The sequence below is a fragment of the Ciconia boyciana genome, chromosome 5 (genome assembly GCF_034638445.1).
Source record: "Ciconia boyciana chromosome 5, ASM3463844v1, whole genome shotgun sequence".
Taxonomy (NCBI): Eukaryota; Metazoa; Chordata; class Aves; order Ciconiiformes; family Ciconiidae; genus Ciconia; species Ciconia boyciana.
In genome coordinates, this window is record NC_132938.1 from 70,389,072 (window position 1) to 70,403,592 (window position 14,521).

The 14,521-nt window shown below is 37.5% G+C and overlaps 1 protein-coding gene across 7 annotated transcripts in view; it reads left to right on the forward strand.

Moving 5' to 3' along the window:
- The window catches only part of INPP4B (inositol polyphosphate-4-phosphatase type II B), a 370,109-nt gene that overhangs the window by 125,162 nt on the left and 230,426 nt on the right, over positions 1 to 14,521 (forward strand). For 6 of the 7 annotated variants that reach the window (XM_072862441.1, XM_072862442.1, XM_072862437.1 and 3 more), the window contains exons 4-5: positions 2,902 to 3,126; positions 4,945 to 4,989. In XM_072862441.1, coding sequence (XP_072718542.1) covers positions 2,902 to 3,126; positions 4,945 to 4,989 — 270 coding nt within the window. Of the gene's footprint in view, positions 1 to 2,896; positions 3,127 to 4,944; positions 4,990 to 14,521 lie in introns of all 7 variants that reach the window. The other variant, XM_072862443.1, reaches the window with a different exon arrangement.

The window sequence follows — 14,521 nt, forward strand, 5'->3', positions numbered from 1 at the left end:
TACTCATTTGAGGCCTTCATTACAGTTGCGGGTCTGTCAGTTTTGTTTTCAGAAAGTCTTATTTCAGCTAAGTTTTGTCTCCCTACTGAAACTTGGAATTAAGTGTCTGAGCTTGTTAGGATTTACTCTCTGCAGCTGATTTAAAATAATAGTCAACATAACGATCTGGGAGAGAAGAGCAAAGAGAGGATGATCTTTATTATATAAATAAGCCTATGTGCTCCTTTATTGCAACAGACGTTTTTGCCAATGTGCAGTTTGGACATTGTTTGTGTTTCTACTAGTATGTGAACTTGTACATAAACATTACATGCATTGAAACAATATGGGAAATATATAACTTATCAACTGTTGGATCTGCGGAATAAAACTTTCTACATTTGCAGTGATGAATATTTTTCAGGTATTTTCATATGCTTTTCAGACTTTAACTTAGCTTTCAGAGTACTCCAAAGATCTAAATATAGCAGACTGTAGTGTTTTGAAGTGATAGTTTAGAATGAATTTCCAGATCTCAAAACTGGCACCTGTTAGATCAGAATACAGTGAATTATGCCCACTCCTACTGCATTTCACTATCCATTTCTGGTTCCATGCGTATTAAGGGTGATTCAGTATGCCTTTTGTGCTTGGCAGTCTCATTTCCACAGCTACAGAGGTAAATATAAATAGCATGATTTCAATTGCAAAACATTGATTTTTCTCCCAAAGCAGATGTTTTTTTATCTAGCTAGTGGTAGGATATTTCACGACAAGATAACTGTTCCTATTTACATTTAAAAATAAAGAACAAAAAGAAGAGAACACCTTGATATATTTGTATTTTGGTTGTTAAGTGTTGGCTTGTTTGGCAGACAGTCTTTCCTTAGCTAAGGTATCTTGGATATCCAGACTGCTTTTATTAAAATTGTCTGTGCTTTTAAAGGCTGAATGGTATAAGCAGGTGTTTTGCATGCATGTAAATATATAAATATATTATTTTTTTTCTTAAATTAGAATGATTGCTGGTTAATTTTGGTCTTGATACTGGTTGACTACATGCCTCTTTTTCCTTTCCTTTTTCCACTGGTAGCTCCAAATTACTATGAAATAAAAACAAACTTCTGAATCATTGAGGTCAGTGGCAGAAGGGAGTAGACCACCGTGCTGTTGCAGATCTTACCAGAGCAGCAGCAAAGTTTTCAGCTCTTCTAATTACCAATCTTTTTGAAGGTTACTGCCCTCATGGCTTAGGTGCAGTAGCAGATCACCCGAGAGCTTACAGATGAAATTTCTGTGTCTCTAAATTCATCTTTGACAAACAGTAAAGCTCAGCTTGTTCAGGTTTGTTCGCTCAAGTATGTATTGTGTGTGTAAACAAGGGTCTGATGAACATCTGCAGCTCCCTCAAATTTTGAATTTGTCTCAAGAACCGAATACCTTTTTTTCTGACTGAGCTAGGGCTAGAGGCAAGAGTTTGAATCCTTATTAGCACTTCTTAAATTGCCTGTGAAGCCAGAAAGATGTTCCCCCACTTTCTGCTCTTTTTTCCAGTCTTTCCTCATGAATTCTGTAGTCAAACTGGTATGTGAAATCTTATCCAGCATTCTTAGCAGCAGCTGCAGCCACACATTTAGATTTCGTTAGGTCCACCCCCAGACAAAAAAACTTGTCCCACCTCTACTGGGATTTGTGCCAGCAGTTTTAAGAGGCTTCCAGACTTGAGGTTTGCATCTTTTGTTCCCCCCATAACAATAAAAGCAGAGTTAATTGTAAGTGGCAGATGCTCAGTTTATGAAGTGCAAACGGGTTTGGAATAACATGTGGGTAAGTGCCCAAGGTTAGATACTCAAGTTAGTAAAAGGGAATTTCAGTTCACTTTGTATTGAAAAAACTTTTCTATGTTATCTGGATCTTTGAACTAAGTATGAAAACATTGAAGTGTCCTGTTTCATCCAGTAATCTGATCTATGGCTTATTCAGGTCAAAATGATTTTGATGTCCCCCCAAATACTTCAGTCCTTATTAATACAATAGCACAGGTGTTTTATAGAGTCTTATGTTTCAAAATCAGTTGGTAACTTCTTTTAAAGAAGCATTGCTTTTTCTTTCTTTCCCAGTTTGTTCTTCTCTGTGTGTGTTGTACTAAATGTCGCATTGAATTTGTGACTCTGTGAAGCCATCTATACCACAGAATTTTAAATGCCTAAGAGGTGTTTTTTCTTCCTGTGCTAATCTTAATCAAACGACTGACCCTTGGTACTTACCTGGATTCCTTGGGAGCTTCAGCTATTCTCCCCCCTTTTTTCTTTTGTTCTTAGAAAATTTGATCATTAGACAATTAGACTTCAGGCAGAACAGCAGACAACGTGTGGATAGTAATGAGGTCAGAAGCTCCCACGTACAACCTGTTGAGTCTTCAGAGAGGAGCTGTGTCATGCTAAATTATCTGCATGTGTTGGTGAGCAGTATTCTGGCAAGGATGAATGAGAGGCTGAGCATAAAGGAGAGCTCTAATAGAAGAAATGATGGACACATTCATTCTGGTGAATCCCACTACCTGTCAGAACCACGTCTGCTGCCCCTGCTAAATCAAATTCTTGTTCAAGTTAGCAGCTCTGATAGCTACCTGCTAGGCTGCAGAATCTGTGCTAAAAAAGGATTTCCCATTTCGGTTTGATTCTGCCACCTAGTTTAGCAATATGTTAATTGCTTTTGGAACCACTCTGTAGATAGACTTAGCACTGCACTGAGTATGAAAGAACTGGGGTTTGATTCAAGAGGTGGATGGGGTGCATGGTTCTGTGACCATGAAAAGAAATGTGTGTGTGGTGGTTTTAATCGTGTGTGACATCGCTATTTTCATGATCCCCCTTTTGAATCAGAGTTCCTAAAAACTGTGTTTATGTTTTCTGAGTGCAGAGTTTCAGAGCGGAGAAGCGGATCTCTACCTTGAAGCTGCATCAAAGCCAGATTGTGAATCTTGGGCTGTGGCACTGGGAGAGGCAAACTCGGAAGGTTTGCAGAACAAAATTCAGCAGCTCCGGAGGTTGATCATGGAAATCAAAGAGGAGAGATCATCAGATGAAGCACGGCAGTTTCTCCCTTCATCCCAAGTAGACAGTCTAGGAGAGCCACAGTTTACAAGTAAGTGCCTAGACTCGTTTTATTGAGGGGTACAACAAAAATGGCCTACTCTCTGTGGCAGTACAGATAGTGTCACAAACAGGGTACGTAATGCTGTTTAACTTGTTGCTTGACAAAGTGCAGTTGTAGAGGAAGTAAACTGACAAAGATTATTTTTAAATATCATTACCTGATATATTTTGATTTATGCAGATAACCTTCAGGGGAACAAACGCGCGATTACTGTGTTTCTGACCTTTTCTCTCTAATCGTTTTTTTTCATAAGACTTATAAATTGTTTAGTTAGAAATATTCTTTTCCTCTTTTGTGTCCTATGTGAACATATGGACTACTGTTTAAAATATAGTCTGGTAACTTTGATAAATGTATAAAGCTTAGTGATACTTAAATTAGTATCACAGTTTTGTTCTTTGTGATATAAAAGCAGTCCGGGGATTTGAAAGCACGTAGCCATATGCTGAGTCATGTTTGGTGCACTGGAGTCGGGGCACTGTATTCACTGTATTTCAGTTGCCCAGTTACTTAATCAGGTCTGTATCCAGCATATTCATAAAGGTGTTCCAGACTAATATGCTGACTCTGCTAGTGGCAGAATTCAACTCAGAAAGTTGTTATAACTACATATTAAAAAAAAAACAAAAAAAACCAACAACAACAAAAGAACATAAACCAACAAACCAAGCAAAAAAAAAAAACCCCACCAAAAAACCCCCAAAATTAAAAAAATCTTATTCATTATTTCTTACTGACCGAGGCCTTTCTAAGCTGGGCGGCTGTAATTTTCCTTGCACAGACTTGAATGATTCACTATAGTAATGAGAACAGTGTGAAACTAGACCTATTCAGCAACATCAAGTTTTCATGGAGCAAGAACAGCTATAAGTTTTGGTAGGGGTGTTTGTGGGTTTTATTATTATTATTATTATTTTTAATAAAAATCTTGTGTTCCAGTTCTTATACCAGCTTGGTCCTTCCCATCTGAACGATTTCTTTAGTACTGGCAAATACTTAATAATGCTCACTGGAGACAATACAAAAATGTCAACAAGAGACAGTTTAATTTCTACAAGGTTCCTTGATACTGTAGTTGTGATCCAATTGCTTCCTGCAGAGGGTGACCAACTCAGTGTTAGTTAACTATCCTTCCTATGTTTCTCTTCTTGCAGCTCTGTGGTTCATTCCCGTATCCTAGTGCAATAAGAAAATATTGTCCTTTGCAGTAAAATATGCCCTAGAACATAATTCCACAATGGAGGGAATTAAAATGCTCTTATTGTTCTTGGTGTATGAGAAAACGAACTCATGTGCTATTTTCCAACAAAAAGAAGTTGGTTTTGTTGCTTTACAATTTATATGTAGGTCAATAACATGGTGATATGTTTTACTATATTAACCTGATTTACGTACTTTCACAGAACATGATTTTTGTTTCCATTTTTAATGTGATGACATACCTATGTATAAATGAGTCGTTAGATTTAATATATTTACAACAGATATATAGTTAGTTGTTGTGATCAAAAAATCTTATAAGTACCCATCCATGAGAGGTTTTTTTCCTTCCTTTCCTTTCCTTTCCCAGCAACAGAAAGTTTTTATTAAAAAGAAAGAAGTCGTCTTCAAAAGTAGTATTTTTTTCAGCAGGTATTTCATGCAAACGTCTCTTTCACTGTAAGTTTGTATCATAAAATGTTACTCCAGTGGCAATGGCAGGTAGTTAGAGGCATGAATTAGGCATGTGGAAGTTTTACTATGTATTAAAAAGCTAGACATTGAAATCAAATTATTTCTAATAATTTTTTTTCTTAACCTTAAAAGGTATTCAAAGAATTGCAAATGAGCCAAAGCTGGAGTTCAGTCTTGGTAAGATACAATTTTGACTACTTGGAATTGCAATGGCCTGTGTGCATGAAGAGTCTATATATGTAGTGTTATACAATGTGACATGTTACCTGTTTTAAAAATAGAACAACAACCCTTGTTCCTTTAGGTAGGAGACGTGCCTATACGTGTCTTTGAAATGCTGACTTTAGATTCTTAATTGGTTGAAATGGCTAAAGATCTATTGAGTTCTCTAATGCTGAAAATCTGCCCAATAGCTTTGTGATTGTTGTTTATGAAGTATTACTTATTTGGGACAAGACATTTAAGATGGGAGTTTTTAAAAAGATATTTTATTCAGATAAAAGTACTGTTCCTTTAGAACAAAATTTTATTTAAAAGCCTTGATTATTATTTTGTAGAGAAGAGTCAATATAAATGTTTACTGGATTTTATCTTTTTATACTTAGTATAAGTAATTAGTATATGAGAACTATACATTAGTATAGTATATAAGAGAACTTTGTTCCAGGAGGTGTTCTATCAGCTCAAGCCTCTCTCTCTATTCAGAGGTATATAGCATGATTAAGATTCCTCAGTAAGTCAAGCAAGCTAATTGAATGGTCATATATTTGTAATACAAGATAAAGTTGCACAGCATTTGCAGCCCAAACCGTGCCATTTAGAAAGGAGAATTGTCAACTTTGTCATTGCTCTTTCAGTGCAAACACTTTGAAGCTTTTGGAACAGTAAGTGAAATAATTATTTGCTGTAGAAGGACTAAATACAGTAATTCCATATCAGAAATCATTTGGTTGTTTCTAGTGGGAATTTATGTTCTGTGGTTTGTTCTGCGGCGTTATTGATTGAGTCATTGCAGCTCTGTGAGTGATCTTATACATTGACTTCTCCTGCTGCTCAGGTAACAAATAAGAGTAACAGTGTAAACCTCTTGTTTTTGACTGGTATTCCTGGACAATGCCATAAATCAGGGATATTTGGCAGCGTAGGCAACTATGTAAAGCTGATTCTTAGTGTCTTGATCATAAAATGATACTAAATATTTAAGCATAACACATTTGCATTAGGGGAATCCACCTTCAGTGACTGAGTGGTCCATGGAAGACTTCAATTTTATCATAACAGTTATCCTTCTTACTGGACTATCAACATACTCATGCCAACACGTCCTAGCTCTAGCCACCCCACTTGCCACCACTGTGCTACTCATATGCGTAGAAACATACGTGCATGCAGCAGACACCACTTGCTGATAAGTGAGACAGGAACAATTTAGTGGGGAAGGATGTACGTGCTGTTTGGCCCAACCAGCCAGTTAAAACACCTCTTGCAAGGGCAGCCAGTCGAGATGCCTTCTGCGCTGTTCCCCTGGTTATTGGTAGGGTTAGAAGGGACTCGCTCTGAATGCTGGTCTGTGTGTCTGGGAAACATGCACTGCTTTGCTGTGCCAGCTGAGCCAGATAGCTGCCCCTTGGCTGGCTGGCTGGCTGATCTCACCTTTTGAAGGCTTGGTTCATGTCAAATTAAAGACTTGGCATTAGCTTTAGCTAATCAAGGACTTCCAAGACCTCTCTGTGAGGGCGAACCAAAGCATGGTAAGCAGGCATGAGAGAGAGATTTGCTGCAAGCAAGCACACTGCTGCGATGTGTGCCTAACTTAGGTAACCAAATCTTAGGGCTCTGTAGAGATGTTTCAACTTGATTGGACTGGTCTTTGGCATTTAGAATTTGGAAGGCAAATCTAACAGTTAATAACCTATAAAACTGGTCTCTAGCCCTGAAAGAATGGCTTCTATCTATAATTTTGTTCATATGCATTATATAAACAATATTATATTAGTTAAGTAGCATACATATATGTATGCAAATAGACATTTGCTTATATCAGTTAATATATACATGTTTTTAACTGTATTAAAAAACTTTGTCAGTTATCACATAATTGTATCATGTAACTCTTCTGTCACTACTTGGTCAATAAATACCATTCAGAAATGGAACTCTCCAGTAACTAAAACAGAAGATAGGTTTTAATAATATTTGGGTGCTGCCTAATACATGGGTTTTGTTTAGGGACAGTATATCTAAATACTGCTCTGCAATGTTTGAAGTTCTGATAGCTAAATTTAGAATTAATGTTATTAAAAATTCTTGCTAGAGGCTTGTATTCTGTTGTGGTAGCTACCTTGCTGCATTCTATGTCCATAACACTCTGGAAAGCGTTCTCTTTATAAAATGTCCAAAATATTGCCGCCTTTTTATTTTATTTTAACACTCACGAAAGGTGGGGTTTGGTTTTTTGGTTTTGTTTGTTTGGGTTTTTGTTTGTTTGGTTTGGGGTTTTTTTGTTTGTTTGTTTTTTTCTGAGGTTAAAGCAAACACTAGAACTCTTCTGAACTACAGCTTTCCACTGCAATACACTCAGCATTTTCGGGAGTGTACCTGATCTTGCAACATTCCTTATTTTGGAGTCAGAGCTTCCTTTAGACTAAGATTTTTGATTTTTATACTCCTGAGGACTCTTTGGAAATATGGCTGTTTTTTGAACCTTGTAACTGTTGGGAAGTTTTTCTTTTCAAACTTTATCTTGTTCTTTGGCTTTTCAAGTAATTCTGTTCTGCATGCTGTTTTATGAAGCACTAGGAGGTAGCACGTGTCAGTCTGTGCAGAGTGCTGAGTAGAGAGGAGGAACAGAGGAAAAGGAATAAAAACAGATCCTGGGCCTAAATAACAAACCAGTCTAACAAACAGTGAACTGATAAGAATCTTTCCCATGACTTTGAAGTGCACAGGCTTAGTTCTTTTATAGATGTTTATTTTGGAGTTACTGTTCTTGGTTGCTTCTTTAAAATATCCCAGCCCTGGAGTCCTAGTTCTAACTAAATACAGTCTATGTTCCTGACTTCACACTGATTTTGGTGTAGCTACTTTGTGATATGTGAACTTAGCTGAAGTATTATGCAATAGTTATGGGAAATAAATTATATTATGCATATTGGTGAACACTGTTGTGAAGTTTTTAAGAGCTCGCACCTCTAAAGGTATTTGCATTTACTTGATGGTGAACTGACAAAGCAGCAGAAGAAAACTCAATAATCAGAAGAATGAGGGAGCAGGGCAGAAAGCACAGTTGGTGGCTTAGCTGGCACAAAGTGCTCAAACATGAACTCAGTAATAAACATGATGTTAATGTGGAGAAATACATTTGAAAAAAATAGTCTAAAAGGAAAGTTTGTTACTCCCTCAATGACCAGTAGAATTCATTTTGACACATTTCAGTGTTTTTTGAATTTGTCTAATTGATTAGAGTTGTGAAGAGAGAGCAAAGGATATTGCAGGTGTGGGTGTAGTATAATAATCTAGATAACTGTATAGAAAGGAATGTCTCTGTACATGTGGTAGGCATATTCAGGTACTAATTTTAATAAGAGCACCTGTCTAGCATCTCCAAAAGCTTTCAGTTTCTTGGGAACTATGTTATGGTAATGAAGTTTGCTGGACTGTCCTGTTGTTGCATAACCTCTAGGTACTTTTCAAGGTGTAGAATAATGTAAATCTCACGGTTATGTCCTTTTACAAAATCTCATTAAATAGTGCACAATTCATAGAAAACTTCTGCAAGTAATTGAAATAATTAAAAATTAGATTTTTTAGGGTATTTATTTTTTTCATTTTACCAAATGGTGGGTTAATAGAAGAGCTGTCTACCTGTAAATGTAGAATTTTTTATTCCTCACTGTCTTATTTTTCCCAGAGTAATATTGTGATGGCATCCCCTGGAGAAGGTCTTGAAGCAGATTTAACTCTGCATACTGAACCTAAACAGTACATCGATGCTGCTCAAAAGACCATGACTAAATGATTTTTCGAATTCTGAAACATAATATGGAGCTTTTTCAGCAGCAGCTGTTCCTAGAATAGTGATAAGCAGAAATACTATTTTTATCCGTACCACAAACTTGGAGTCAGAGTCCCGATCCTAGAAGAATTTTCCCATCTAACTTGGTTATCCTTCTGCTTTATCACGTTACAAGTTGGTGAATAACTGATAGTTTGTTGTGTTAGCCAAATGAAAAAAAAGTCTTCATCACACTTTTGAGTACATTTAAAAAGAAAAGCAATCATTTCTCGGTGAATCAAAATGAAAGTGTCGCTTTATGCTGAAGGGTGTTTATCCCTCAAAAAAAGTTAAGTGTTGGCCATGTTAGGAACAATATTAGCAAAAACATAAAAATGAAGGGTAGCTTTGTGCTTTTTTATTCTTTTATTTTATTTTTACATTTCATCCTTTTTTGTTGAAACAGTTTGCTGGATTTTACATGAATTTGTTCTGGTCCCACACAAATTTAATCTTCCACCAAACTAGCACGTCAGATTTTTTCCTAGTTTTACTGATGTATATTAGCTGCTGTTTCTGTCCAACAACAATAAAAAATAGATAAAAGACAAGTTAAACTGGGCAGGAGAAATTTAAGGAAGTAGAAAAGGTATCATGTGATCGGAAAGAATGCTCTGTTTTCCTCTGGGAACTACTTATTGGGCTTCTGCCTGTTTTGAGACTTTTGCACTGCAGCCCAAGATGCTGTAAATGCATTTTATTCTTAGCAACTCAGTGTTGGTAGGATGAACTTTTTTTTGACAGAAAGGATCCTCCCAAAGAGGTAGCAATTTCAAGCCCAGGCCAATAGACTGTATTGGCACGTCTTGAGTGGTTTTGACTTAGGACTTGTCATGTTTTTGAACTAACTCCTGGAGGAGTTTCCTTTTCCCCCCACCATATGCAGGTGAACTTGAGCTAACTTTCAGTCACTTTCAGTGCAGTTAAAGCAACAAGTGAAACTGTCTTCCAAAAATGTTCTAAGGTAGTGAATGCCCATCACCTTTCATGTCACACTGTCATCTCTCTCTTGGCAGCATTTGATGATGGAGCAGGATAATGCAATTGAGCAAATTGGGAAGTGGGATGTTGAATTAGTGACCCCTGAGGAGAGTAAGCTCTCCGTACTGTGCTTCTGCATTCTGTGGCACTCGTAGTAAGCTTGCTTTATTGTATGCAGACATTATGCGAACACTGCTGAAAAGTGATTTGAGGGTGGATTTGCCAAGACTCCACATCCTTCTTTATCCACCTCTGCTCCCACAGTACTCTGTTAGCTTTTGAGAAGGCTTTTGGGATTCTGTCATAGCCCTTGCCAAACGGAAAGTGTGGTGTGTTTTTTTTTTTTTATAGACAGCTTTTGGAAGCTCTGCTCCTTCATCATTGTGCACTTCTTTTAAAAGTAAAGCATCGCTCCTGAATTTTGCATGCTGCATACCCTGTCAGAGAAAAGGACTGTCTTGTTCAGTAGTGTTGCCAAAACTGTCCGGATATTACCATTATGACTTGGTAATTTTAGGCCATTTTGTTGTAATAAAGTAGTCATAATGCCACTACTGAAGTAACTAAAAACACAAAGGGAATGTATTGGTGTGTCTTCCCTTAAAAATACTGCCTTCTTTTAGTCTTGCATGACTCTTCTATTATGAGCGTATTCAGCCGCCTCCTTGCAGAAGGTTGTCCCATTCCATTTGGCAGTGGCAGCCTGCATTTCTCTGTTTGTCTTCCCAATTTCATTCATTATGTTCCACCTCACTTTATGCATAATGTCTTATACCATCAAGGTTTTCTGACCGACAATGTTCACTACGTTAAAACTTCTTTTAAGAATGTGTTATGTATACAGGGAAAAAATTTTGAAAAAACAAATCCAGGAAATGGGGGGGGAAACACCAAAAAGCTCAAAACCAGAGTCCTTTCAAAAACTCATATCCTTGTTCAGTTTTTTCCAGATATGCTGGGTTTGAGTCCTAGAGAATTAGGCCAGATTTTCAAATCTGTATCTGTAGGCACTACTGTAATTTTAGAAATCTATCCTTCAATCCCTTTAGGGCAGAGATTGTCTTCATTTGCATTGCAGCTAGAGAAGCAGCATGCTGTCACGAACCTTAAATATTAATCTGTACTAATTGTATCCCTGAACATGCAAGGACTCAAAAATCCCCAGTAATGAAACTCTGGAAGATGTTCAGTTAGTGTTTTGCCTGCTTCTCCCACGTTGAGGGAATCTGAAAAATTCTCTCTATAATATCATATAATATACTTTACAGGTAAAAGAGATTTCTTTGTGGAATATCTATATATCCATATATAGAGTTATATAGATATCTATTCTATGTATATAGTTCATATATATGAAAATTTGCTTTGTTGCTGACAACCCATTATATCTAGTATGACATTACTCATTTTTGTTAACTGTGCAAGTTATCTACTTAGTTTATGTGTCAGGAAGAAGTAGTTCTTAATAGAAGTAGTCACAGGAATATTTTCAACTTGCTGGCATCCATTGCTACTTAATGATATTCATTAAACAGCTACGACTTGTGTAAATTCAATTTCTGTGTAGGTTATCTATAAATTAAAATTCTACATTACACCGTGCTATGTAGCAGTTAGTCACCACAGTGGGTTCATTAAATGCAGGGATTTTTTTTGCTCTGAAGTGGGCCAGAGCACATGATGAACCAGCATCAGGGAGTAAATTATTACTGATTGAGCATATTCCAGTATGATGGCGTAGAAGAATCCACTGACGTGCTGATGCGAGTAGTAAGTAGCATGAGGATGTTTTGGGGTATCAATATTACTAAACCCAGGTGCAAACTGGGTGTCAGGCAGTTTTCTTCCATTCTGTTCTATGAAATTTAAGTATCTTCTGTTTCTGGAAGCTTTTGCTTTTAAGTAAAAAATTGTATTTGAACTACCAGGAGAAAGTGGATGATAGCTTTGTAAATACAAATGTGTATAAATCAGGGCTGCGACTAAGGGAAACTTTTAAATCTAATACAATAAAGATTCTCACAGCAACTCTCACATGTTTTGATATAAACGCTTATCTAGAGATAAATTTTGAATGTTATGGCTAATCTGTTTAGACAGGTATTTGTAGATACCTGAATTTGAAAAGCTATTTAACAGTTGAAAAGGTTTTTTGGAATTTAACTATTCTGAGAGACAGAGTTTTATCATCTTAGCTCTCGAGTGATGCAGCAGATAATAGGATTAAATTCTGTCAGAAACGTACAAATTCTGAAGTCTTGTCAGAGTTAGCAACCTGCTGCATTTACAAGGCCAGGGAAAAAGGATAAGACTAGGAAGCACCTTTCTTTTTCAAATCTTAAATGAAATTGGGAGGCTTCTTAGTAAAATCAGTTTCTTCTTGATATTGAGAATTATACTTTTGTATCCACTTCATGTTTTTCTCATAGACTTCATAAATGTTGTCTCATGTTTGCAAAATTCCTTCTATCCAAAATTTCAAAGGGATAAGGTTGTGTCTATGCTGAAAACTGTGATGTTTTCTGCGAGGTTGGGTGCTGGTTCAGTGCCCCAGCGAGGCTGGGTACTGGGAGCAGATTAATTACAACAGCTCAGTCTTAGCATGGGTTCATCTACCTCATCCCTTACCAGAAAGGGTACTCATGCTGCTTTGCCTGAACTAATTCTAGTTTCTGAGGTAAAATACTCAAAGCTATCAGAAACCTTTATGGTAACTTGTAAGGCTTATTGAAAGTTACTTAGGAAAAGGGTTCTGGAGTTACTTAAGAATTTATAGATGTAGGTAAGATTTAATGCAATTCTATCAAAATTGGGCTATCTTATTAATTTTTCTCACATAGATATTAAAAAAACCCTGAACAAACAACTCAGTAGGTACCTTAATTTGTCCTTTAGTATTTTTACAAGCGTAATGCTTGGCTTCTGAAGTACTGGGTGTTCTGGTGAATGTGACATAAACTTTTAAATTATTCTGATGAAACTGAAAACTTGTGTTTCCAGGGTATTTTTAAGCTAGTTCATAGGAATGTAGGATTAAAGATCATTAAGTTAGAGAGAAGTTATTTTTGGCACATGCTGCTGCTCTTTTTTCCTCATTATTTTTTCTCTTCCTGCTTTTCCCCCAAAATACACCTACTACTGTGCAAACTTTCTCCTATTTGTCTTGCCAACCTATGTATTCTTTCCAGTTCAATTTTTGAACTCCAGTCTCTCAAATGAGTCTCTTCAGACTCCCCACTGTGCTTCCCATGGAGGTCTCGGATCTTATACTATGAGACTTGACTGGGGGGGGGGGTGTACGCATGCGTGTAGCCTATTACGTCTTTAGTCATTAGGGTTCCAGAGTGGTGGAATAGAGCAAGTGGCAGAGGTACGTGCGAGTTCAGTGGCTGAGCTGGGAAGGGAACAATGGCTTACCTAGCAGTTCTCTGCCACGGAAGGAGTTTTTATGGGCAGCATCTTCCTAGATGAGACTGGCACCGAGCCCGCTCTCCGACTGCGTGACCAACGTGTCCACAGGTACAGCTCTTACAATGACCTCATGGCTTTGTGCTTACCTGATACATAATGAGTCCGCGAGTGATTACTCTGTGGAGCCAGGAAACTGGTCTGAAGGAAGAGGACTATTTAGATCCTTATGGACAGTCATTTCTATTGCAGACATTTATACAGAGAGCAACAAGCCAAATAAGGATGAGTTATTCCTTTGTTCTTATAGAAAGCTCTGTAAGACTTCCTTACCTACAACAGAGATTTGGATGGCAGTCCTGGCACTGCTGCCTTCTTCCAACCTTTCCCTACCTCCCAGGAAGCTGACATTTTAACTGTTCAGGATGTAATTGTGGGATGGGGTTTTTTTGTGTGGTTTTTTTGTTGTTGGTTTGGTTTTTTTAACTCCTTAACCATGCTGTTGTCAGGGAGGCTTGGAAGGCATACGGTGTCTGCAGAATGTTTTCAGCAATAGATGTTAGTCTACCCCATGGCTTCATTACTAAGAATAAACTACATTTTCATAAATCCTTTAAAACTACACTGCTTCTCCTGGTAGACAGACTTTTTTTCATCAAACTGCAATGTCTGGTAGCATTAAAATTTTAAACTTAATTTCTACTTAAAAAAGAAATTGTGTATACCTCTAGGTTTGCTTAAGAGCCATTTTTGGTATTCCTGGTTTTGTGCTTCAGTGGCTGAAATCTTGGTTTTCTCTGCTCCTGTCTAATGCCCCTTACAGTCCTGGGATTTCTTCTGGGCAGGTATGAGAAATAGCTTGTATTTTGGAGTTATTGGACAGAGTCAGTTGGGACGCCAAAAGTAACATTTATGATTAAGGGACTGGAGCTTATTAAGGAACTGGAGCATCCTTCACTGGAACAGACTCTCCAGGGAAGTGGTCATGGCACCAACCCTGTCAGAGTTCAAGGAGCATCTGGACAATGCTCTTAGTTATATGGTTTAGTTTTAGGTAGTCCTGCGAGGAGCCAGGGAGTTGGACTTGATGATCCTTATGGGTCCCTTCCAACTTGAGATAGTCTATGGTTCTGTGGTTCTATAGGAGAGGCTGAGAGAGCTTGGACTGCTCAGCCTGGAGAAGAGAAGGCTCATGGGGGATCTTATCCATGTGGTTAAATACCTGGTGGGAGAGATTGAAAGTGAGGGAGCCAGACTCCTTTATGC